The sequence below is a fragment of the Trichogramma pretiosum genome, unplaced genomic scaffold (genome assembly GCF_000599845.2).
Source record: "Trichogramma pretiosum strain Unisexual culture from Peru unplaced genomic scaffold, Tpre_2.0 scaffold25, whole genome shotgun sequence".
NCBI classification, from domain to species: domain Eukaryota; kingdom Metazoa; phylum Arthropoda; class Insecta; order Hymenoptera; family Trichogrammatidae; genus Trichogramma; species Trichogramma pretiosum.
In genome coordinates this window covers 1,581,666-1,606,642 of record NW_019641621.1, presented here as the reverse complement: position 1 = coordinate 1,606,642, position 24,977 = coordinate 1,581,666, and the positions used below count along the sequence as shown (strand labels likewise).

At 41.2% G+C, this 24,977-nt stretch overlaps 6 protein-coding genes across 12 annotated transcripts; 4 read left to right on the top strand and 2 right to left on the bottom strand.

Annotated features, from left to right (window-relative positions):
• Positions 1–186: 186 nt before the first annotated feature.
• Positions 187–4,461, bottom strand: LOC106654198 (small integral membrane protein 14). Of its 2 annotated transcripts, XM_014373959.2 has the most exons (6): positions 4,362–4,461; positions 3,653–4,283; positions 1,520–1,688; positions 1,117–1,171; positions 892–1,037; positions 187–815 (listed from the first exon to the last, which is right to left on the bottom strand). In XM_014373959.2, exons 3-6 carry the CDS (start codon positions 1,601–1,603, stop codon positions 771–773), a joined length of 330 nt encoding a protein of 109 aa, XP_014229445.1. In that variant the 5' UTR covers positions 1,604–1,688; positions 3,653–4,283; positions 4,362–4,461; the 3' UTR covers positions 187–770. The 2 variants fall into 2 exon arrangements, with proteins under 2 accessions (XP_014229445.1, XP_014229442.1); XM_014373956.2 differs by lacking the exons at positions 3,653–4,283; positions 4,362–4,461 and adding an exon at positions 1,765–1,906.
• A 194-nt stretch (positions 4,462–4,655) lies between these two features.
• Positions 4,656–9,445, top strand: LOC106654197 (DNA polymerase delta catalytic subunit). Of its 3 annotated transcripts, none has more exons than XM_014373954.2 (13): positions 4,656–4,818; positions 4,939–5,226; positions 5,340–5,439; positions 5,519–5,630; positions 5,700–5,872; positions 5,950–6,209; positions 6,278–6,504; positions 6,582–6,748; positions 6,833–7,381; positions 7,451–7,921; positions 7,998–8,404; positions 8,477–9,130; positions 9,208–9,445. In XM_014373954.2, exons 2-13 carry the CDS (start codon positions 5,171–5,173, stop codon positions 9,302–9,304), a joined length of 3,273 nt encoding a protein of 1,090 aa, XP_014229440.1. In that variant the 5' UTR covers positions 4,656–4,818; positions 4,939–5,170; the 3' UTR covers positions 9,305–9,445. The 3 variants fall into 3 exon arrangements, with proteins under 3 accessions (XP_014229440.1, XP_014229441.1, XP_023314634.1); XM_014373955.2 differs by having other exon boundaries at positions 4,656–5,226; positions 6,833–7,171; positions 7,280–7,381; XM_023458866.1 differs by having other exon boundaries at positions 4,656–5,226.
• Positions 9,446–9,975: 530 nt separating this feature from the next.
• On the top strand, positions 9,976–13,483 carry LOC106654088 (enolase). Of its 2 annotated transcripts, none has more exons than XM_014373784.2 (7): positions 9,976–10,111; positions 10,960–11,062; positions 11,200–11,373; positions 11,456–11,613; positions 11,688–11,988; positions 12,364–12,650; positions 12,745–13,479. In XM_014373784.2, the coding sequence occupies exons 2-7, from the start codon at positions 11,000–11,002 to the stop codon at positions 13,064–13,066; spliced, it is 1,305 nt and encodes a 434-aa protein (XP_014229270.1). In that variant the 5' UTR covers positions 9,976–10,111; positions 10,960–10,999; the 3' UTR covers positions 13,067–13,479. The 2 variants fall into 2 exon arrangements, with proteins under 2 accessions (XP_014229270.1, XP_014229269.1); XM_014373783.2 differs by lacking the exon at positions 9,976–10,111 and adding an exon at positions 10,183–10,523 and having other exon boundaries at positions 12,745–13,483.
• Positions 13,484–15,507: 2,024 nt separating this feature from the next.
• On the top strand, positions 15,508–19,543 carry LOC106654072 (uncharacterized protein DDB_G0271670-like). The gene is made up of 10 exons (XM_014373760.2): positions 15,508–15,602; positions 16,839–16,878; positions 17,141–17,279; positions 17,347–17,489; positions 17,566–17,689; positions 17,750–17,896; positions 17,955–18,241; positions 18,306–18,488; positions 18,572–18,771; positions 18,855–19,543. The coding sequence occupies exons 2-10, from the start codon at positions 16,842–16,844 to the stop codon at positions 19,020–19,022; spliced, it is 1,428 nt and encodes a 475-aa protein (XP_014229246.1). The 5' UTR covers positions 15,508–15,602; positions 16,839–16,841; the 3' UTR covers positions 19,023–19,543.
• Positions 19,544–20,525: 982 nt separating this feature from the next.
• On the bottom strand, positions 20,526–21,556 carry LOC106654156. Its single transcript, XM_014373882.2, has 3 exons — positions 21,441–21,556; positions 21,176–21,367; positions 20,526–21,116 (listed from the first exon to the last, which is right to left on the bottom strand). The coding sequence occupies exons 1-3, from the start codon at positions 21,480–21,482 to the stop codon at positions 20,610–20,612; spliced, it is 741 nt and encodes a 246-aa protein (XP_014229368.1). The 5' UTR covers positions 21,483–21,556; the 3' UTR covers positions 20,526–20,609.
• A 576-nt stretch (positions 21,557–22,132) lies between these two features.
• LOC106654210 (trans-1,2-dihydrobenzene-1,2-diol dehydrogenase-like) lies at positions 22,133–24,970 on the top strand. Of its 3 annotated transcripts, none has more exons than XM_014373977.2 (5): positions 22,133–22,323; positions 23,586–23,787; positions 23,856–24,147; positions 24,222–24,622; positions 24,699–24,966. In XM_014373977.2, exons 2-5 carry the CDS (start codon positions 23,586–23,588, stop codon positions 24,803–24,805), a joined length of 1,002 nt encoding a protein of 333 aa, XP_014229463.1. In that variant the 5' UTR covers positions 22,133–22,323; the 3' UTR covers positions 24,806–24,966. The 3 variants fall into 3 exon arrangements, with proteins under 3 accessions (XP_014229463.1, XP_014229465.1, XP_023314663.1); XM_014373979.2 differs by lacking the exon at positions 22,133–22,323 and adding an exon at positions 23,106–23,245; XM_023458895.1 differs by lacking the exon at positions 22,133–22,323 and adding an exon at positions 23,252–23,338 and having other exon boundaries at positions 24,699–24,970.
• Positions 24,971–24,977: the final 7 nt, after the last annotated feature.

Genomic DNA, 24,977 nt, shown 5'->3' with positions numbered 1-24,977 from the left:
AAAAATTGTAATAAAGAACGTATTAATAGTTTTCATTATCTATATTTAATTAAATTTTTCCATTCAGTATCAGCATTTAGGTGTATATTATATAAATATCTAAAATCAGGTTTTCTTACATGTTTACTTGGATCTAAATTTAGGTATAATTCTTTGAATAAGCGTCTGTATAATATGACTATAAAATTTTTTACACAATGAATATATTTATTGAAATCAAAAGTTTATACCGAATACTTTTTCATAAAAACGCGTACATCAATATTTAGCTGAGATTAATCAATCTATATTTTCACTTAAAGATTACAAATTACTTACAATGTTCAAATAAATTTGTTTATTTGAACAATTAATTGCACAAAGTAATGATGGTATTGAATACTTATTTAAAAAGATTGCTGTAAAAAATTTTCAACAAGCGATAAATTAAATCTTCCGACCAATAAGATTAAACCGAATATTTTCAACAACCAATTTCGAGTAAATATATCTCTAAAGACATTAATATCGTAGTTTAACAAATTATAATTTCAACATAGTTCTATGTACCCTGTGCACTTGATAATCATATGTCTCGATATTTTCACAAATATCTCGCATGCAGCATCGAATAAGTAAACTGCAGCATATGAAAAATGGAATGTGTTCAGGGCGATTTACAATACTTTGCACAGTAGTTTACAATGATAGCTTGTGGTTTATAAAAAAACGCGGTGGCTTGACAGAGCCAGCCTCAAGCCATTTGTGTATTATTTTCCCGAGGCCTCGAATTAATTAACGCTCGGGGGAGGTACTGGAGGTTCTCCATCGAAATCCTGTGAGAAAAAAAAATAGATTTCATTAAAAACAGAAACTTTTTAAAATTTGCAAATTACGTTTGCCGTGTCTTACCGAATTCCTATTGGCGAATTCCTTGTCCAATTTCCTAGCACTTTGTGGGCGGAAAGCGTATAACAGTAGACCTATAATGGTAAAAAAGCAAAGCATGAAGAAGTCGTTGCTCTCGCTGTTATCGGAGTCGACTGCTGGCCCTGGCACTGCGATCGGAAGATCATAATGATTAAAAACATACGGTGGACGGCTATAAAATATGTGTGCGAAAAAAGTGATTCTTACGTCTTGAGAGAGACCAACATTCGGTATCGGAGCAGTAATCTTGTGACTGTCTCAGCTGTAAAAAGAAAATCACGATTGCGTCGTTAAAAAACAAATTGTGCATTTAATGGCTTCGTAGTGCTCGTGAATATTTTAAAGGCTAAAACTATTATGGACTCGGTAAAATATGGAAAAAATCTTTCGGTAAAGTTTGCGCAAATGTATGAAAGCCTTTCGTCTCTCTTGGAGAAAACGATTTCGATACATAAGCGGCTCGAACTGATTCGAGCCGATCACATCATCAAAATAACGGCGACACATTTTTTGCAATCACGAAAAGAGATGCCATGAGCGAGAATTAACGTATGAGCATGGTTCATGAAAAAGTATAATTTCGTCAAGATTCGAGAGACGATAGACTTACGAAGGAGAGTAATCGCTGCATCACCAGATCCTGACTCCAGATGCAGGCGCATGGATCCATACCTCCGTTACCGTCGTCCGACATGTCGCTAATTCGAATTGCGCAGTCGTGAAATTGGCGATTTCCCGTCGAGTCGTTGGGATGATCCCTCAAAAAAATGGACAGCGAGCTTGAAAAGAAGACGAGGATAAAAATTCGATCTTACATGAGAATTGCGTTTATAGTTAAACAGCTGTTCTATGTACCAACGGCGGCGACGGCACACAAACGAGTCGGCGATCGCAAAACAAACATCGAGCATTCGACGTGGACACCTGTTATAGGTGCACGACACAAACACACTTAAATTCGAGCGCGCGCATACACACAGCGAACATTGCAAGTAATAATGCTAATACGTGGGGCTCCACGAATTTTTATCGCTTCTCGGTGGAGGAAATGCAGCGGCGGCGGCGGAAAAAGCTCGAGCAATTGTTGTTATTTTTAAATTACGTAAGTGCACGCTACACGTTCGAGTGCATGCCTGCGACAGTCCAGAATCGACAGCTTAACGTAATAACATAGCCGCGAGTCTTTGGCTATCGATAAAAGGCTCGATCGTCGTAAGGGCAATCGGAAACGCTCTTCCGAACGACCTGCTCGATCGAACGAGAATCAGATTTTTCGGGTACGAATCTTAACTCGGAGTGAGCCGATTCGAGATTCGCTCGATAGTCGGATCGGTAGGCAACGTATCTACGATGAGCGCGCAACGAGCCGCAGAAGAGAATACCATACACGGACATTTGATTCGGCACGAGTTGTATACAGCACCGTATCGTTATTATACGGCCGTGAGTTTCCGACTCTCTTGTACGTATGCAATGTGTACACCGCTTGACAGCTGCTGTCAGTCGAGATAAAGAATCATCGTATCGGAGAATCGAGTTCTGCTGCAGCCATAACACACTCGAGATAAGAGTGCTCAAAGTCGTGCAGCAATTATAATACGACTCAGCTCTCGAGTTGGTTATTTGCAATGGAACTGCGAGTAAAAGCAAATGATTTTTTTGACCATAATGATGTAAAACGCGAGCAACGGTGCACGACAAATTTCGACCGGGCTCTTTTTCGCTTTTTTCGAAAATATATCTTTCAATGGTCGTCGTATGGCCCCATTATAATGGGGCACTTTATCGATGTTCTTTTTATGCACTTGGATTGCAGATCCTATGTGACGTATAGAGCGTTGTCGAATGTCGAGTGAAGCGGTCGCCTCGATTAAGGGCCTCATTTTCTCCAAGGCGCCAAGTGCCAACGAACTTGAGACTATCTCAAACGCCTATATAGGACGACCAATCGCATATACTCCGCTGCCACTTGATATTAAAAGCGATGATCAAAGACTATTTCCTACTTCAGCCATATCTATACTGCTGCGTGTGTTAGATTATCCGAAAAATCATCAAGTCATGGAGTATATACCGTAATACGTGGCCTGCAGGATCCGGACAATTCGATGGGCTCTTATGCACGGAACAAGAAAGGGAAGTGGAGCTGCCATGGCGAGCGATAAAAAAGAATTACAGACAGCCTAGTAGTAGACCAAGTATCCTCTGTATTATTATTTGATAATACAGCAGCTGTGTAACTCGACTTTCCAAGGAATAAGCTTTTTAAATCACCGCAGCGAGAAAATTCGACACTCGGCCGCGTTTCGTTCGAAGCGAATTTTCAGTCTTGCCTGAAATCGACGCAGCTCGTCCTCGTGATCGAGTCGTAATATACGTCGGAGTTTTTAATCATCGAGTCGGGATGCAGGGGAAAAGTAGTATTATATAGGATCGGTGCGGGTCGAGAGGCTGCCAGCCGAGAGCCGTTTCGTGCGCCGCGCTGCAACGATGCACCGCCACACTCCACAAATGCTATATCCGTTCGTTAAAACACACACACACACCTGTGACTTGTACGATAGTATGCGAGAAACACTTACACATGCATGCACACGGAGCAATGTCGCGATCGTGCTACATATATCATCGATGTTATTTACACACAACGGCAGCAGTAAGGACACAATTTACACAAGCTGGCGGCCATAAGTTTCGTTCAAACGACAAGACATATCTCTCATGTAGGAAAAGGAGTACTCACGTCGAGTCCGATGCAACTCTTGGACGACGTTACGCTCTCGGCCCAGAGATATACACGGCGCGATAAGCGAATCTGTCGTGCTGTGCAGGCGCAGCTGTCACTTTTGCCAATACGTATACGATCCTCTCCTCGCAGCAACGTTCAATTGTCAGTTCTCGACTCTCTCTCTCTCGGCTTATTACACGGTAATTGCTTCTGCTGCTGCGACGACGACTACGACAGAGATGACAAGTGTCGAGAGACGAGTTTTTCGTATATTATAAATGCGATCAGTCGCGGAGACTATGTGACTGCGCTGGCTGCACCAAACTCTGCCTCCTCTGTGTATATATGCTCGTCTCTTTTTCTCTCTCGTTCCGTATATATACGTGTGCGAGTGTGTGCGCGTCTTCGACGGTTTTATATACAGCTATATTATACGTAGCTAACAGCAGTATACATACGTGCCACTAGCCTATTAGAAGCAGCTCCGCAATAGAGGGAGGAAGCGAGAGAGAGAGGCTTTTCGTGTACGCAGTCGCGAGCCCGTATCTGCCTTTCTAAATTCTATTTCGTATTTCAGTCCTTGCCGCTGGGAAATGAAATCCGACGATGAATTTTCCGCTTACCGCAGTCCGCCTGGTCCTTGTTCCTGCAGGATTATTCGATTTTATAGTTTTCAAATATTAAAGATGAAACATCAGCAGAAATCATTCAAACTTAATCTCACTTGTGACGCGATTTATAATGCGCCGTTATCTATGAAAATTATGCATAACTAATGCCACACCTTCGTTCGCCTTAATTTACGTTGTATTTATTATTGTTTTCGGTCGGTGCCGTCTTACGCTACAAATGTGGCTGCATGCCCCCAAAGACTACAATTGTGCAGGTGACCGTGGCGGGAGAGAGTTGGCCATTTAAAAATTTTGCTTTGGAGCGCGAGTAATATAATACAAACACACTGACAGCTGCTGGCCATGTCAGTTTTGTAAACAAAACAAGTGACGGACGACACTTCAATAACTCCCAAAGCTCATATCAAACGATTTCTTATCAGGTGTTATAACTCGAGGAAAAATAACGTAAACTCATTAAAGTCACAGAAAAATTTTACATCCATCATTGATGCACAAATCTATCGTTATATAAAAGAGATTGAGATTATTATGAAAACAAATTATGAAGTAATTCATTGGTTATTTATAAGTAAAATAGTTGATTATAAGTAAAAAGTGTGATGACGTTTACAAGAGTTTCAAAATTTATTTTCTAATTGAACGCGTTACTTAATTTATTCGTTGCAGTCATAAACTAGTGGTCATAACTGTCATAAAGTTGCATTCCGTAGCAGACAGATTCGCAACCTTCGCTTGAATCCGTTTTCCAACCCTAAAATTGCGCGGGAATTCGGAGTTGACTATTATGATATTGCTCCGTCCTTACGGCAGTGGTAGTAGCAGTTCTTTGTGATTTGTTCCTTTCCTTCAGTTTTTACTGTCATCGAAAAACTCACGCTTTTCACAATTTCTCGCCAAAATGAGCAAAAGGCCGCCGTACTCTGCTTCATCTGCAAGCAAAAAGACAAAAGTTGCGTAAGTAACTACATTTTCTTCTACTGTTGTATATTTACAAAAAGCGCTGGTTACTTGTAACCTAATTTTATTTAAAGTTGCATTGATCATCAATTTTTTCTTTATTTTTAAAGAGCCGACGATGATGAACCATCAACATTTGTGTCTGAGCTTGCAAGTATGGATGACTTTGATGATGATGTCAATACCGAAGGAACTCAAGTTCTTGGCGAAGTATGAGACATATTATTTAAAGTATTACTTTTAATGATCCGTTTGGTTTCATTTGGAACTTATGTTATATTTTGTTCAGGGACCAGAACAAGAAAATACATCTTCCAAGTGGAGTAGACCTGCACCACCTGCATTAGATCCATTAAAAGATGGATTGTGCTTTCAGCAAATTGATATAGACCACTTCACAGGTACATTTCTAATATTTCAATAACTTACATTTCACCAAAAGTTATTGAATAAACTAATGTGTTATTCAGATAAACCACAGCCAGGTATGCCTGGAAGTAGAATAGGACCAGTACCTGTTATGAGAATGTATGGTGTCACAGAATTAGGAAATTCAGTTTGCTGTTATGTCCATGGATTCAGTCCATACTTTTTTGTTTCTTGCCACCCTTCATTCACAAATGCTCATTGCAAACCTTTTAAAGTAAGTTGATAAATAAATTGTAACAAAAGTTAACTATTGCACAATGTACTTATTTCTCTTTGTTTCTATTTTTGCAGGAAGCTTTAAACAACGCTATCAAAAATGATATAAAAAATAATTATGAAAATATTCAAGACTTTGTCTTAGCTGTTGAAATAGTTGAAAAACAAACAGTTTATGGATATACTGGAGAGAAAAAATCGTTATTTTTGAAAATTACTGTTGCATTGCCAAAATTGATTGCACCTTGCAAAAGATTGTTAGAAACTCAAATTGTCTATCGAGAATTAGATCATAAATATGTTGCTTATGAAAGCAACATAGATTTTGATATCAGGTAAAACACCAAAAATCTTTAGACTGGCATAATGATAGAAAAATAATGATATTATTTATTATGTTTAGGTTTATGGCAGATACCCATATGCTTGGGTGTTCTTGGATTGAATTAGTTCCAGGAAAATGGAAGTTGAGAGGAAAAAATGGGCACAATTTACCTACTGTTACAAGATGTCAAATGGAAGTTGATGTAGCTTGGGATCAGTTGATTGCTCATGCACCTGAAGGAGAATGGTCCAAAGTAGCACCTTTCAGAATTCTCAGTTTTGATATTGAATGTGCTGGCCGTAAAGGTGTGCTATTAAAATCACGTAGATTGTATTTCATCATTATATTTTTATTAATACTTGCTTATATTTTTTGATCAAAGGAATTTTTCCTGAACCTGAGCATGATCCTGTTATTCAAATAGCTAACATGGTTATATTACAAGGTGAAACAGAACCATTTGTAAGAAATATTTTTACATTAAACACTTGTGCTCCAATCGTTGGATGTCAAGTCTTAAGCTTTGATACAGAAGAAAAATTATTAGAGGTAATAAAACACAAATAAAAGTTAGATAAATTAAATAATATGTCCAATCAATCTAATATTTGAAAATCAAATTTATTAATTTAGAAATGGGCTGACTTCATTAGGCAATTGGATCCTGATATTTTTACTGGATATAACATCAATAATTTTGATTTTCCATATCTCATCAATAGAGCTCAGCATCTTAACGTGAGAGATTTTAGTTACTTGGGTAGAATAAAAAATATTAAATCAGTGATCAAAAATACGGTACTGCAAAGCAAACAAATGGGTAGAAGAGAAAATAAATCTGTCAATTTTGAAGGGCGTGTACCATTTGACTTGTTATTAGTATTAGTAAGAGATTATAAATTACGATCTTACACTCTAAACGCTGTTTCTTATCATTTTTTGGGAGAACAAAAAGAAGACGTTCATCACAGTATTATCACAGATTTACAAAATGGTAATGCACAAACTAGAAGACGTTTAGCAGTGTACTGTTTAAAAGATGCTTATTTACCACTAAGACTGTTAGATAAACTTATGTGCATTATCATCTACATGGAAATGGCAAGAGTGACAGGTGTTTCACTCACTAGTTTATTAACCAGAGGTCAACAGATCAAAGTTGTTTCACAATTACTAAGAAAGGTAAAGCAGTTCTACTTTTGAATTGACACCTAAATTTTTAAATTAATATTGTTTTTATTATTTTTTTAGACTATTGAAAGAGGATACTTGATACCAGTACATCATGGTCAAGGTTCAGATGAACAATTCGAAGGAGCAACAGTTATTGAACCACTTCGTGGTTACTACAATGACCCAATTGCCACATTGGATTTTAGTTCTCTATATCCTAGTATAATCATGGCTCATAACATTTGCTATACAACTCTTTTAAGTCCAGCAGCGCAAAATGCATATAAACTAGATCCTGATGACGTTAGTAAAACACCAGCTAATTCCTGTTTTGTAAAAGCAAATGTAAGGAAAGGAATTTTACCCGAAATTTTGGAACATTTGTTATCAGCTAGGAAAGCTGCTAAAGCTGAACTAAAAAAGGAAACGGATCCACTGAAACAAAAAGTTCTTGACGGTCGACAATATGCTTTGAAAGTGTCAGCCAACTCTGTTTATGGTTTTACTGGTGCTCAGCAAGGAAAACTACCATGTTTAGAAATATCAGGGGTAAATAAATGAATTGAATATTTATATTACAAATATCATTGATGGATATTATGAATTTCATTATTTCTTTTATTAGAGTGTAACAGCTTATGGCCGTACCATGATTGAAAAAACAAAACAAGAAGTCGAAGCTCATTATAAGAAAGAAAATGGTTATGAACACGATGCTATTGTCATTTACGGTGATACCGATTCCGTTATGGTGAAGTTCGGTGTAAAAACCATAGAAGATGCAATGAAACTGGGAAAAGAAGCTGCAGATTATGTCACATCGAAATTCATTAAACCAATTAAATTGGAATTTGAAAAAGTTTATTTTCCGTACTTGCTTATCAATAAAAAGCGATATGCTGGCCTATATTTTACAAGACCTGATAAGTATGATAAAATGGACTGTAAAGGATTAGAAACAGTAAGAAGAGACAATTGCCCATTAGTGGCAAATATGATGAATACTTGCTTACAAAAACTACTCATTGACAGGTAATAATTTTCATATAACTAAAACGTAATTTATCATTATATTAAAATATTTGTTAAAATGATATTTTTTAGAAATCCAGACGATGCTATTGATTATGCAAAACAAGTCATTAGCGATCTTCTTTGCAATCGAATTGATATTTCGCAATTAGTTGTTACAAAAGAACTAACTAAAACCGAGTATGCCGCTAAACAAGCTCATGTCGAACTTGCTGCTAAAATGAAGAAACGCGATGCGGGTACTGCACCCAAACTCGGCGATCGAATTCCTTATGTCTTTATCAGCGGTTCAAAAGGTATGCCGGCGTACCAAAAAGCTGAAGATCCCATCTACGTTTTAGAAAATAACATACCCATCGATACAAATTATTACTTGGAAAATCAGTTGTCCAAGCCATTGGTTCGTATTTTCGAGCCTATTCTCGGTGACAAAGCCGAATCGTTATTACTTAAAGGCGAACATACGAGGACAAAATCAGTGGCTACCTCTAAAGTTGGCGCTCTGTTTGCCTTTACCAAAAAGAAGGAAACTTGTATTGGATGCAAGGCTGTATTGACAAGTGACAGAGCTGATAAAGCTCTATGCAGTTATTGCGAGGAAAGAGAGGCGGAAATTATTCAAAGTGAAATTTATAACGGGAGAAAGCTCGAAGAAAAATTCTGTAGATTGTGGTCAGAGTGCCAAAGATGTCAAGGAAGTCTTCACCAAGAAGTTATTTGTTCAAGGTATAATTATTTTCAACTCAATACACGATGAAATTCATAAAAGCAAGATGAATGAATTTTTAAAATAATTTTTACAGTCGCGATTGTCCAATCTTTTACATGAGGAAGAAGGTTCAAATTGATCTTGATGCACAAGTTAAGAGAATTGATAAGTTTGGAATTCCAGAATGGTAAAAAAAAAACATCATTGGTAATGATATCATCTGAGCTCTGTTTGAGCTGATAATTTTCGTGTATCATTTGATGATTTGTACATATTTAATTAAATTGTTATTGTGTATTTCTGTTTTAACAATAAACTACTTTTTTCGTAAATATATTTATAAAAATTGTATCTAAATAATTTTAAATTCTTGATCCGACGAATAAGGGGAAACGATCTTACTGTTTTCTTACATTTGGTAGATGAAAATGTTGTCTTATAAAAATGATCGTAGAAAATTAATAAAATAATGGAAATTGTTATCGACGAGACCGATTCTAGAGCAATCAGTTGTACGCAGAACGTTTCAGAGAAAAAAAAATTGCATCATTCTCGAAGCATCATCGATTATTTCTCGTGCACCCCATTCGTGCGCTCGCTTCAAAACGCACTCTCAAATAGCTCCGCAACGCGTATACCACATCGACAGAGTCGTGAAAATCGCATTAAACATCAGAATAGACAATTAACGAGCGCGCCGTAATTCGTTATAAAGATAATGATAATGCACACGTGAGAACAGCTGAAAATGTTCAGCCTATAATAATAGCTCGTGTATGTTAAAGACTACAATAGTTATCCGCTCGCGACGTCGCGCGACTCCCCGCGCTGCAGTTCGCGCTTGCTTTATAGCAGCCAGTCTATAATACAGGCAGGAGGAGGACAGAAGTTGGCGCAGTTAGCTCGCGTTCTTCGTACATACTCTCGGGCAGTCGCGACTTGTACACGTAGCCGGCACATAGTCTCGAGCAGAAAGAATCGATCTCAGTCAGTGATTGGTGAGTTGCACACATACACTAGATATTAGCCGTGCTATTTCTATTCAATAAGCAGGTGCCGAGTGTTATCGGTCACCCAGAGAACGTTGCTCTCTCGCTCTTTCGCGTTTTGCTCCTCTAAACTCGAAATCCGCGTGCAAAAAATCTTATCGCAGTCGTCTAATACGTAGGCAGTTGTGCGTGACATGCGTGGAAACACGTGTCATCGTGCGAACGTCTCGTGCCGTTTTAACGCCTAGAGAGCAAATTTTTATTGCAATCCTCGTAGTAGGCACTACTGGCTATCGCGAAAAATTACTTCTTACGCTGTACCGAATCGGGGACTTTTTCCGTTTAAATTGCAAGTTTGCAAAGCCAAGTCGAGCTTCCATTCGCTCATGACCTTGACAAGGTCAATCTTATCAAGCTTAACGTAAGTCAAATCGTTTGATAGGTCCGAGCTGATTTCGTGGCAAGCGATGATTTCTCGAATGTTTGTAACGAGTGCCGAGTCTTTGGCTAATGGCTTTCTCCGAGCCTAAAAATTCCATTCACACTTACACCTAACATAGAAATGCAAATTGACTTTCTTCGCAGCGCAACGAGACTCGCGCTCATTGATTTCGTTACATAAGATTACGTGCGCGAGCGAGCCATCGCGCGTCACAAGCACGCTCAGCTCGAGAGCAGAGATTTTCGTGGGCTTTTTTTTTATAAACTCCTCGCAATGGCCTTGTCGCGCTATAACGAGAACGAAATAGCGGGTCGTGGTCGTGGTCGGAACCTTGGCATTGTTCGTCATCGATCCGCTCGCTCGTTGCACACAGCCGAATTTCATCTAATCGAAGCTTCACGTTTTATTCTTGCAGAAGTTTGACAGTATTAAGCTTGCGACGATACAGCACCAATATGCCAATTGTCAGTGTTAAAGCTCGTCAGATCTACGACTCACGTGGTAACCCCACTGTCGAGGTATGCTATTTTACTTTTAATTCACTGAAAACTTGAATCAGTTCATTACTGAACAATTTTGAACTTATTAATTTAGCAGAATAGTCATATTAAGAATTTTCTCATGCTTCAATAATTAATTTTTTAACTTAATACAGGTTGACCTTGTAACGGAGAATGGACTCTTCCGTGCTGCAGTTCCATCGGGAGCATCAACTGGAGTGCACGAAGCTTTGGAACTGAGAGATAATGACAAATCACAGTACCATGGCAAGTCGGTCTTCAAGGCTGTTGATAACATCAACAACATCATTGCTGGTGAATTGTTGAAAGTTAGTAATTCACAGTTTAAAACCAAAATTTAATCTTAAGCCTATGGTAAATATTAATTGCAATAATTAAATTTTACTCTAGTGTGGATTGGAAGTAACTCAGCAAACAGAGATTGACAACTTATTGCTGAAACTTGACGGAACACCAAACAAGGCTAAGTTGGGAGCCAATGCTATTTTGGGTGTCTCTCTTGCTGTGTGCAAAGCTGGTGCTGCCAAAAAGGGCCTCCCTCTATACAAGTAAACTTGATTTATTCTTCTCTTCATTCAAATTTATATCAAAACATACTAACGAGATAATCATTTTATCATAGATACATTGCTGAACTAGCTGGAAACACTGAAATCATTCTACCAACCCCAGCTTTCAATGTCATCAATGGTGGTTCACACGCTGGCAACAAATTGGCCATGCAGGAATTCATGATCCTCCCAACTGGAGCTAAGAACTTCACTGAAGCCATGAAAATGGGTAGTGAAGTTTACCATCATTTGAAAAATGGAATCAAGAAGAAGTTTGGTCTTGATGCCACGGCTGTCGGCGATGAGGGTGGTTTTGCTCCCAACATTTTGGACAACAAAGAGGGTTTACTCTTGATCATTGATGCTATCAAGGTGAATTTTTAAATTAAACTCTTTTTTTTTTTTGTTTTGTTTATTTTCTAATTAAAACTAAGTTTGTCATACATAAAAGTTTATGGTCTTAAAGTTTAGAAATGAATTTTTAAAAAAATATTTCAAAGAAATAATATAGCTTTTTTACTTTTATACAAGTAAAATTTTGTTTACATATATTTAAAATTTCATGTTCAAATTTATATACTTTACCCAATTCGTTACTTAAGGTGCCTGCCTCTTTGAAAACTAGAGATTATTTAAATTTTGCTATATATTAGCATATTATGTATGGTATTAAACCAACTCTAGTGACAACTTGATAACGAGCATGTGAATTATTCCCATAATAATGAAAAACTTTATTAATTCAAGGCTGCTGGTTATGAAGGTAAAATCAAGATCGGTATGGACGTTGCCGCTTCCGAATTCCACAAAGACGGCAAGTACGACTTGGACTTCAAGAACCCCAACTCCAACCCAAGTGAATACTTGGAGCCTAAGGCTCTGCAAGACCTGTATTTGGGATGGGTTAAAGAATTCCCAATTGTTTCCATTGAAGATCCCTTCGACCAAGATGGCTGGGATTCGTGGACTAGCATCACAGCCGCCACTCCAATCCAAATTGTTGGTGATGATCTTACTGTTACCAATCCAGAAAGGTATTATGAATAGATATTTTTTTTTTCAAGCCGTTAGACTAGTATTTTCAAATATCCAAATACTTATGAATTTATATTTGTTTTATTCGCGCAGAATTAAGACAGCTATTGAGAAGAAGGCTTGCAATTGCCTTTTGTTGAAAGTCAACCAGATCGGTAGCGTAACCGAATCGATCAACGCCCACAAATTGGCAAAGAGCGCAGGATGGGGTACAATGGTGTCTCATCGATCGGGTGAAACCGAGGATACGTTCATCGCTGACCTCGTAGTTGGTCTGTCCACCGGTCAAATCAAGACTGGTGCGCCATGCCGCTCCGAGCGCTTGGCCAAATACAATCAAATTCTTCGTATCGAAGAGGAGCTTGGCGCTGGTGCCAAGTACGCTGGCGAGAAATTCCGCAATCCCCATGCTTAAGTTATGATAAAGTGCAGAAACGGAGGAAGAAGAAAAAGAAGAAGAAAAAAAGTGACGTAACAGTCAATACTATTTTTGTGTATTTTAATCACGTTGAATTCGCGGGACTTATCTCGAGAACGATAAGTTAGTTTCGGGTCAACTCGTTCAGTTGCTTAAGACAGCGTTTAAACAATATGTTAATTGCATTAAAATACATAGCACGTATTAAAATGAGAAAAAAATTCGTAATACTCTTGTCTTGAACGATGATGTAGCAGTTACGTTTTTAGCCCAGAAATGAAAAACTGGTGTAAATATATTGATTAAAATTGAAGTATCTGGCAAACAAAATTGCTTATTTATGAGTGAGCTTATTGTTCTGTACGACATTAAATCTTTAATAAAGTGATTAAAAAACATTAAATGTAAAATCTATGCTTTTACGTGGTTATTATTCGTTTGCATGTAGGAGTTGGAAAAAAAAAACTCGATTTAAAATAGCTCCATAGGTCGGCGGCCGCAGTGATAATAGAAAAAAAAGAGGCGTCAAGGAAGCCGGCGGAGCATCGTGTTATTATTACACAGGCATGCAAAACACCAAGACAATGAATTATTATCAGATTTGAATAATTTTGCAGCGCCTTGGGAGAGGATCAATAGTCGCGCGGCTGGCGGCGGCAGCAGCAGAGAGAAAATTCGACTTTCGGTCAACGCGTTTGAAAAATGATAAACGCAGAGAAAGAATGGGCAAATAATGGCCCACATTAAGTCGTCGCTCCGGCGAGATCGATCGGGCACGAATGACCCATTTCTCGCGTACATAATATATAATAGATGGAGCCAAGGAGTAGTAAGTAAGCAAAGGAGTATCGGTATGTATAGCGGAGCGATCGAGAAGCAGTCGTCGAATTGGCAAGAAGTAAAATAAAGTCAGATGATGGTGGGTCGGCTGTGCTACGGGCATAAGAGCGCACAGGTGTATCGCGATAGTATCGAGCACATAATGGTGTGTAGGGGGCCGGTTTCGAGTAGCCGCTCGAGGGAGAGAAAGGAGGAAGAGTATAGTCGTAGTCGGCCAATAGCCCCCGCTCACGCGAGTCCGGCGCTCGACTCGCACGCGAGGAGCTTCTTATCGACTCTATGCGACGGGCCGAAAGCTCGTACATATACGTGTAATATAGTTTGCTCGGACAGCTGCATAGGCTCGAGCGCTAAGAAAACGAAAGAAAAAGAGGCCACCTTTTGTCCGCAAGCTCGCGTCTCCGCGCAAAGAGTCCAATTTTTGAGCCAAGCGAAACGCAATGATAAGTACGGAGCGGGGCGTCAAAGTGCAGTTAAGTACTTTGGTTATAAGCGAATAATGAAAAAAAAAAGAAAAAGAGCGGCATCCGGTGCACGGCGACAAGTGTCGTCCTAGAATCGTAGGCGAGCGACGAGAACGAGCTAATAAATATAATAACGAGCTTAACGGTTTCAACGCTGCGGAGAAAGATGCAATTAGCGATACCGTCCGAATATACTCCTCGAGAAGTAAAATTCATTAATAAAAGAAAAAAGAAAGAAAGAAAACGATTGAAAATTCTATCCGTGGTCAGTTTGATCGAGGCAAATTTTTATACATATAGAATAGACGAATAGACGATAAAATAAATATGCGGAGGATAAAAGGAGCGCATCGAAGCGTGAAGCGTTCGGCGTTGTCACCTCGCTTTGGTCGACGGATCGCGTGCTAGGATACTCAAAAGCACAGCCGCTAATATACTCGGACTCTTTGTACGGCACACGGTAGGTCGCGTTTTACAGCCATAGCCCCCCGTGTGTAGAGCGAAACGCGCAAAAGCTGACCATTGCGTGCCCGTGTACGGACTACGGACTGTGGCGCGCGCACGGAAGGGCATTTAAGAGCTCGACTGTGTAGTAGTGTAGTAGTCGGCAGCGGCAGGGCGCAAAGCGTATGTTGGTCGTGCGCTTGCGAGCATCGCCAGTCGACTTTCGAGCCTCGAGCCCGTAGCAGCTCCTCTCTATCCTCCTTACCGGTCGACTCGATCCAATTCTTACTCTACTCCAAGAGTCGAGAGTTTAGTTTTCCTTTTGGACTCGCGAGTCTCGATCGAGTCTTTTTCTACATCGTGCCTTTGTGCGACGCGCCACCATTCATCGAGCTAAACAATCGAGTATAAATAAAGCGCAGGACGATCATATAATAGAAATCCGATCGCTTCCGTCGCCAAGTCCATCGCTGCTCGTTCATTCTTCAACGTTCTTGTACGTACGCAGTGCAGCCAAAGTGTTATGATAAACCGAGCTAATAGTGCATGATACGTGAACAAAAAAAAAGAGTCAATAAGAGGATAATAAGAGAAAAACACATATTATATAGCGGCGCAGCCGAGGTGGGAGAAAAAAAGCCGATCCGAGCATGACAGTGAGCGGAGCTTTGACTGGACATCAGAGCGAGCGCGGGCATAGCGTGGCAAGGAAATCGTCGAGAGTCGATTAACGAGATCGCGAGTGCAAAACTCTTCGTGGTGGTCGTAGTCAACGATACAGTCAGGTAAGTCTTTTTTTTTTGGATCGCCGAACTCTTTCCTTCGAGCGGAAGTTTGCCGGTTCAACGATCGGTGGACAAAAAAAATTGGGCTTTCGACATCGAGCGATATTTTTAGTTCCGTGTAGCATCGAACTTATACATTCGATGCTCTTGTTACTTTCAGTTTTGTCAGTTGTAAATTGTCGCAAATGTTTATGCATTACGTCGGCAAGTGATAGAATGTCGGGTGCTTTCCACCTGAGCGCAGCGACTGTATATAAAACTTATATATAATAGTGGCGTTTCGGGTCAGCGACTCGGTCGCGGCAGGCGACTATAGTATATAGTCCTCTCTCTGTCTGCATACAGCTTACACGGTAACCCTCCTATGTGTGTATGTGTATGCGATAAGTTGGAGGCATAAATGAATATAAATCAGGTGTCAGCGCTCGTTCACGAGCCGTTGGCGCGCCGATTCCATGTACATAATACACATGCACTAGTCGCACGAGGATTTTATTATACGACAGTCCATCATTTCATGCACGTGTGGCAGGATATCAGCTAGGACGTAAGCGCGTACCACAAGGATACATCGGACTGGCGCCGATAATGTGTACATTGACGCACGCACCTGTTCCTACACGATATTCGCCCCTTCGGCTTACTCGACAAGCGACCATTGAAAAACAAACCCCCCGCCGATTACGTCGCACGCAACTGCCAACTTGTAGGAGGCTACATATTTATTCAGTTTCGAGACACGTCTGTGTACCCGTAATAATGTTGTAACACCTTGTTATGCTTGCACACAGGCGACCGACGACCCGACACGATTTCGAATGTAGGATACGGGGGGAAAAGACACGTTGAATGCGCAATACCGAATCTTTATTATAAAGGATTTATCGATTTCGGCTACTGGGGGGCCTAATATATTGTAATGGGACACTCGTATCCTGCGCTCAGCGGCCTATCATTTTGCACCAAGCCGACGACCGGTGAAATTTGGTCCGTTTTTTGTTTGCAGTAATTTTGGAGCTTTCGCTCGCGAGCTGGCAAAAGCTCGTCTGCGATCAGACATGGGCAAATTTTAATGGTAATTTTCGAGAATCAAATGACTCTTGACAGTTACGATTTGTATTCTGCCGAAAAGATCGAGACTCGACTCGAGCTTTAATCCATTACACGTATACGCGTCGAAATTCACTCGGGCGAAAGGTGGAAACGAGGCTAATAATTTTTTTGTTGTAATTGCAGATCATGTTCCGGATCTTTGTTTCCGCAGCTTTGTTGCTCGGTACGTACGATATATGGTACGAATGCGCTTGCGAATCGCAGACGACGACGACGAACCTGCTGCGTATACAAGTACACAATGAACGGCGTTAGGCGATAATAATAGGCGACACGCGTCGCTGAGGCCGCGCGACTTTCATCGGAAGCAGTGACGTCGGCTTCTGTCGTTGCTGCGATTCGCAAGCGCGTCCACGCTTTTTACGCATTGTAATTGCATAAAGCGACGGATTATCCTCGACTCTTACGCACTCGTTTTATAACAGGCTGGTCGCTGTGGGCGGTCAACGGCCAGAACTGCGCCGAGGACCGAATACGCAAGTGCATAGCCGTGGCCGAGCCCATGCTCAAGGATCCTCACCTCATCTTTCCCGACAACATGAACGACATCAATAACGTTTGCAGGTAAACGAGCATTATCATTTCAGTTCAGAATCGGTTGCATTTTGATTAATCCGTCGGTTAAAACCAGAACCTGGTCGAATTTCGTCGACTGCATAAAGCGCTACATCGACAAGTGCTTCTCCAAAGTCAGGAAGGACCAGTTCAATTCGGCCGTCGAGCCGCCCATCAATTCGGTCCACCAGATGTGCTCCAAGTCTTCCTATCAAGCAGGTATTACGCGAACTGCGCGCGAAAATCTTACGCAAATTATTCCTTTTTTTCTTCTTCTTCTTCGTCGTCCATACAGAGTACCTGCAGTACGCAAGCTGCATCAAGGCGACGGTCATCGAGCCGGAGCACTGTGGCTCCCATTACTCCTTCCTCGTGTCGGAGGTGTCGCGCGAGTCCGTCCGCAAACCCAATCTCTGCTGGTGAGTACGCGACCCTCCATGGATTGTCGTTTTTTGTTTCAATAACTCATTTTCGAACAGCGCCTACCACAACTTCCGATCGTGCGTCATCCTGAAAACCCGAATGAGATGCGACGGCAACAAGGTCGAGGGCGTGGCCGCCCGATTCTCTCGACAGGTCCTCGACAAGGCCTTCCATTTTCTCCAGGACCAGTGCGCCAGTCACATGTAAGAAGCTCCTTGATATACTTGTAAACATTCCTTGACGAGTAAAAATTATACGCAGTCCCGACACGGGCAAGTGCTCGTCGATGATACCCCACGGCATGAGGAGTTGGGTCTCGACGACGGCCAAAGCAGCGACAGCAGCCTCGGGTCGACTCGGCGAGGCCCGAAGCGTCACCGCCACTCGTGGCCAATCCAGACAGCAGCAGCAGGACGTGTATAGGGCCAAGGCCAGCGACTTTTACGACTCGGTGACGAGCGGAGCCGTCCAGAGCAGCGCCCGCGAGGTCCACGCCTCGACCATGCCCCACGCCACCATGTACCCCTACAAGTCCTACGGTCCATCCAGTAGGTCCATTATTTTTCCCTTTCTCTGACGATTAACGATCAATGATCGATTATCGTTGCGCAGAAGCCCGAAGCACGACGAGCCTGGAGCCTCAGTCGTCGGTCACGACGACGCCTCGGCAAGCCAGTAGTACGGCCTCGCGCTCCGTCGTCTGGCCGAGCGGCGCCGATCGAAGAGATCCGGACGCTAGCAGCTCCAAGCAGCGGGACAACGATCTTCGCTACTCGTCGCTCGCCGAAAATTCCAGTCAGTCGCTCGATTAACTACTTGCCGCAGCCTATACTATAATATGCCAGCTAATAATAATTGTCGATGTCGTTTTGTCGCAGTGAGCGGCGCCAGCTCGACCGTCCGATCGCCGGGCTTCGCTCGGGGCATATCCTGGAGCAGTGCGGCGCCGACCACCTCCAAGACGACCAGCACGACTTCCACGACGACGACGACGACGCCCACTTCGCGCTCGGTCCTCATGGCCTCGACCTCCGAGATACCCGACTGGGCCACCAACACTTGGTTCACCCTTCGATACGTAAGCCATTGCGATCGTTACGTTGCGCGGCCTTGTTATTCGACCTCGTTCGCTGATCTCGACTCTTTTTTTTTGGTGCTCAGGACCCGACCACCGAAGAGGTCTATCCAGCCGCCGGGAGCTTCGGTGGCAACAACATCGACGAGCCCAACCAGCAGGGCCTGTCGAGGAAAAGTCACGCCGGACGCGTCTCCGCCGCTGCCCACTGCATTCTCCTCGTGCTTCCTCTTACATGTATCCAGCTCTACTGAGGCTTTCTTCGGATTTTTCACGATTCTTGTACTGCGAATGTAAAATGAATGTAAAGCAACTGTGTCCGATCGATCGACGCGTCACCGCCTGATTTTTCGCCCCTCCAGTGTTTGAATTATTAAATCATATCAATTTCGATCGCACATCGCATCTCCCGTATAAGACAGGCATAATTGATCGTTGAGAGCGTGGCAACAGTTAATTATAGTTTAACTAATTTTAACATTCTTCCGGATTTTTTATCTCTAAGCTGTCGTTCATATTATAGATTAATGATTCTTCTCTTTACATAAGCTTACTTCACAGAGGGGGAAATAAATCCCTTTGACGGAAATAAATTAAAAAAATTCAAGTCTTTTTTAAGAATATAAAGCATTCGTGGTAGAAACATTCAACAATTTATAGAAAGTTTTTGGCCAGAGAAAAAGTTTCTTGGCTAAAAAAGAGCCAAAGAACTGGAAATGCACTAACCAAACGTTTTTTCTCAACGTATTACGACCACGCAACGCTCCACGTTCTTTTTCCGTTTGATGGCCCATTTTTAACTGTAAATTGAAATTTTATTATTTTTTGTGCCACCCCAACCTAAAGTAACATTTTACTCCGGCTGAGCAAAACCAAAATGTTACTTTAGGCTGGGGGATTCACAAAAAAACTGTATTTGCACCTATGTAACGAAAAAAGAAAGTTTCAGAGCACGTGATTATCAATCTCGGCCTCGCCTCGAATGATAAATTACACGTGCTCTGAGACTTTCCAGTTTTTCACTCCCTAGGTGCTAAATATACTATTTCGTTTGATTTTGGAAACGCCATAACACTACTATAAGCTGTTTCTCTTTTACTTTGTTTACCTGAAGAAGTGACTACATTTTTCACAGTATTCTTTCAAAACCGTGCTTTCACTTATATTTTTTACTTTGCCACTGGCAGATTTACTGACAAAGGTACTCGCCATCTAGCTGTTGAGACCTGAACTATTATTGTCGTATTCAAAGTGGTTGCAAAACTGGTCTGAGCGTTTTGGAACGATTGCATTGTCATTTTCAGGCTTCGCAAAATGCGCTTGATATTTTTAAGAAAATTTTAACAAAAAATCGCTAGAAGCAAGATAATTAATGATAATGTATTATAAACCATTTTTAATGCTTATTTTTAGGTTGTAAGGCCATTATCAATTTTGAGCATTTCTACCAGGAATATAGAAACGAAAAGAATAGAAAAATGATCATTTTGCTACTACCACATTTTCTAATGAAAATCTTCCTACATTTATATGCACAGCAAATGCATGATTATTACGTTTTTATCGTTCGCGTTCGTTTGCATTTTTCATACGTTTTTATTGTGCGCTACGAATCGTTGCCTACTCAACATTTATTAAACTAATAAGCTCGCTGTAAAAAGCTTTTTGCCCCATCTCCAGCTATCACCTAATGAAAAAATATTAATACCAAATTATAGCTAATAAAACGATTGGCGATTGTAAAATATAGAAAGCTAATTTTTGTAATAAAAATCATTGACTACAACATTTTATTATTTTCAATAATTTACAATTGTCGAATTCAGCACGATACTATGGAATTATTCGGGAACCTGGACAGTATGATAGCCAGGGCCGATATCGTTACCCTCGGCGAGCTCCACATTGACTTCGTTGCCTTCCAAGCCCGAGGCATCTACGCCGGCCGCTTTGACGGCCTCAATGACGCACCACTGGGCGTCTCTCACGATGCTCGCCGTCCTCGACGCGACCTTCTTCTGCGTGTTCTTGACGAGGACCTCGATCGTAGCGGGCAGCGTAATGCCTTCGAGGACGAACGAGCCCGCGCTCTTGCCCGCCTCAAAAATCGACTTCGCGCCTTCCCAGAAACTCTTTTTGGCCTCGTTGATACCCGTCTCGGCGCGGTGTATCACTTCCTTCGCTTCGGTCTTCAGCTCGCGGTATACTTCCTTGACCTTGGCGGTGACGTCGTGCAGAATTTCCTCCAACGCCGCGTGAACGTCGCTCTCGGATTTTTTCTTGCAGTGCTCGAAGTCGACCTTGAACTTGCTGGCGTATTCGAAGGAACCCGACAAACTTTCTTCGGCCTGCAACAGCCAACGATTTGCGTCAGACAAATTCCCATTTTCCGTTTCGAATGGCTTACCTCGAGCAAAGATTTACTGAGCAGTCCACTGATAGCTTTGATAGCCTTTTCTTCGAGATCGTGCACGTCGCTCAGGGCTTGTCCAGCTTCGATTACGTATTTCTTGGCAGACTCAGCCAGCGAGGTCACTTTTTTCTTCGTTTCGTTCCAAATTTTGTGCGTGAATTTGCTCAGACTGAATCCATGGACGGTCTGGAAAATTCAACGTAAAGTCTGTCGGATGAAGGTGTCAATATTTGCCTCATAAAAATTCTCAAAAACTTACGCAGGCAAAAGAAACGAGAAACAGGATTAATACGAGCCTCATGTTGTATTTGAAATCTTTTATACTTACTCGATTATTATTGATCAAATTTTTTTTTTTCAAAATGATCGAGAAAGATTGCGTCCATATTTTCGAATATATACACGAAAAAGTATAAAATTTTTATTGAAAACGTGCTGGAGTTTGTTCACGATTAATAAATAATCGGATTCACGTTCAACTCGTTCGATTCGTGCATTAACAAAGTTCCACTAGAAAATAAGGAAAATATTTCAATGTACGTTCGAGGAAATTTTTTAAACGTTTTTTTAAATATTATGTTGAAATAAAATTTAGAAATATTTATAAATTAACCATGATTAAATAACTTATTGAATTATTATGAGTTTCATAATTTTATTACTTTTAATATGGTGAACCTATTCAATGGTAATTATAATAGTATACAAAACAAATGCGAAGAAGTACATGATTTTACAAAAACCCTCGCAAATTATCAACTTTGGCGAATCTCATGTTTCTTTTCCCAAACTCTTGTAGTAAATTCAGCCCCCAAATACTTTGGCCAATGCAATAACTTCTTCGATTTCACCATTTTGAAATTACCGCCTTCCCCCCGGACTGCACTTGTGTCAAGCACCGCTGGCCCGTTTACTCTCTCTCTCTCTCTCTCTCGAGTTCTCATGCATCCAAGTGCCCTCCGTAGTGGAGTACATAAATTCCAAGCCTCTGTCTGCTATTCGCTCTGCTAGTGTCACTTTTCAGCTAGGAAGACTGAATTTTCGCATTTCAGGCTTACAGACGGTTAATTGAAAATTGATTTTGCATCCATCTTTATGAGAATTTGAATCTTAATTAATCGGCACCCATACGGTATTTTACTGTAAGTATTGCAGTAAGATTATGTCTTTTTTATAATAGAGAATTGAATTAAAGTTATAATATGTACAGCAGAATACTAATGAAATTTATACATATTATAATTATTTGTTTCTTTAGTTCGAGTTTATTCCATAATTAATTAAATTACGATAATACTAAACAAAGCTGAACAAAGTATCGATAAAATTGACACAGATTATCGAGTCATCTTTTAATTTCTTTACAAAGTTGAACATGATTTAAAAATTTTATAAAGGCTTCACATTTGTTCAGTTTTCTAACAAAAAATAAAATCGTCCTATGAATTATAAAATTAATCTCACTCAATGTAAATTTTGTATGTGAATACTAAAAAATAAAATGTTTAATGATATTTTTTTGAATTCATCTATTTCGTTTTATTTTTAAATTCAACGGCTTTAAACATGTACGTCAAAACGTTTGTTTTATTAGAACCTCGCGTGTTTCGATAAAAATAAGCCCTCGACCATCAGCGGTTTTCAGTTGTTTATTTTTTTCTTCTTATTAATTGTTAGATTGCTGATACAAAAAAAAAACTGAAAAAGAGAATGAATAAAAATTTGATAAAGTAATCGTGCAAATGGAAAATTTTTGCAACAGATAACGAGATAAATTTTTTCGTTTACAATAATCTGCCAAGTGCACTTGTCTGTAATCTAAGCGAGATAACTAAACTATCCGTCGCACTGGAAGTACTCGAGATCGAAACAGCTGAGCTTTTTTTCGCGTTACTCGTCGCGATATATTGCGCAAGAGACGGATGGCAAGCAGTTTCTCGCAACCGATACGACTATTTTGATCGAAACTCAAGCGATCTCGCTTGCTTTCAAGTACTGTACTTTGGAATTTCCTTTGTTTCAATTTTCATTTGTTGGATTTCATTTTTTATTAGTCTTTGAAAGGTATTCGTCGCGCTTCAAAGTTTTTAACGATAGAAAAGTACACTTATGAAAAACTTCACCGCTAGATGGCGAATACTTTTTCTGTGTAAATCTGCAAGTGTCAGAGTCAAAATAATTGTATTAGTAACCCAAGTCAGATTCATCCTGGACATTAATGTCTCTCGTGCTATCGTAGCCCTCTGATACACTCTAACCCCCATATTTCTACTGATTATTTTTCTGTAATTATGAGAGATACCATATAGAATACCGTAAAACGTGAAATTTTTCACGTGGGTTTTTGCTCTCGTCATCTATTTTGAGATAGAAACTAAAACGAAGGGACGATATCGTTGTATAGATGGCCACGCGCTGGGGCATCGCCGGGGCGGGCAGAATATCACACGATTTCGCGGCCTCCGTCAACGTACTGCCAAAATCGGAGCATCGGCTCGTGGCCGTGGCGGCGCGAGACCCGAAACGCGCCCAAGAGTTCGCCAAGAGCCACGGCGTAGAGAGCTCCCACGGCAGCTACGAGGAGCTCGCCCGGGACAAAAACGTCGGTAAGCTTTGGAGCTCTCGAAATTCACTTACATCGGCGAAAGTATTTTGACGAAATTGACGTCGACAGAGATCGTTTACATCGGCACGCTGAACACGTCCCACTTCGAGATCGGCCAAATGATGCTGAACGCCGGCAAGCACGTGTTGTGCGAGAAGCCTCTGACGATGAACCTCGAGCAGACGAAAAAGTTGATCGAGCTGGCCAGGGCCAAGGGTCTCTTTCTCATGGAGGCCATTTGGAGTCGCTGTTTTCCGGCTTACGAGACTCTGCGCCAGGAATTAGCCAAGGGTACCATAGGCCAGGTTAGGCAGCTGAGCGTCACCTTCGGGCACGACATCAGCGCCGTCGATCGATTGAAGTAAGTATTTCCAACCGAGTACAAGAGCTAATTGCGATTAATGCGATCGACATCGTGTTCGAATCTTTTTGCAGAATGAAAGCTCTGGGCGGAGGATCGATTCTGGACCTGGGCGTGTACGTGATTCAGCTGGCTTGTCTGGTCTTCGATCACGAGCGGCCGGTCGAGATCAAAGCCGCGGGCTACCTCAACGAGGAGGGCGTCGACCTGTCCATGTCGGCCTCGCTCGTCTACAAGGACGGACGCACGGCCAGCATCGCCACGCAGACGACCTGCCTCGCGCCCAACGACGCCAGCATCATCGGCACCAAGGGCTGGATAAGCCTGCCGCTCTTCTGGGCGCCGACCGAGATCGTTTTGCCGGGCGGAGTCCACCAGAGGGTCACCCTGCCCGAGACCAAGCTGCCACTTTTTCACATCAACAGCGCCGGTCTTCATTACGAAGCGATGGAAGTGCGAGAATGTCTGAAAAAAGGTCGGTACAGATTACCTCGCCCGACTGCGAGATTATTATGGAATAACCATCGGTCACGTCGCGTTTCGTTTTTCAGGCCTCAAAGAGAGCCCCAAGGTGACTCACGCGCATTCGTTGCTCATTGCCGAGATCGAGGATGAGCTGCGACGGCAAATCGGTGTCGTTTACGACCAAGATAAGTGAAAGAGATGTTTCAGCGATGCGAGCAAAACATTTTCTTATTATATTTTTCATATGTATGAGGTTTTTAAAAAACTGCAAAACTTGGCAATTAATATTCGTAAACATGTTTTAATCGCACACGATTTTTCGTTTTTTGAATAAATGACATTTGATATAACAAGGTAATCTTATA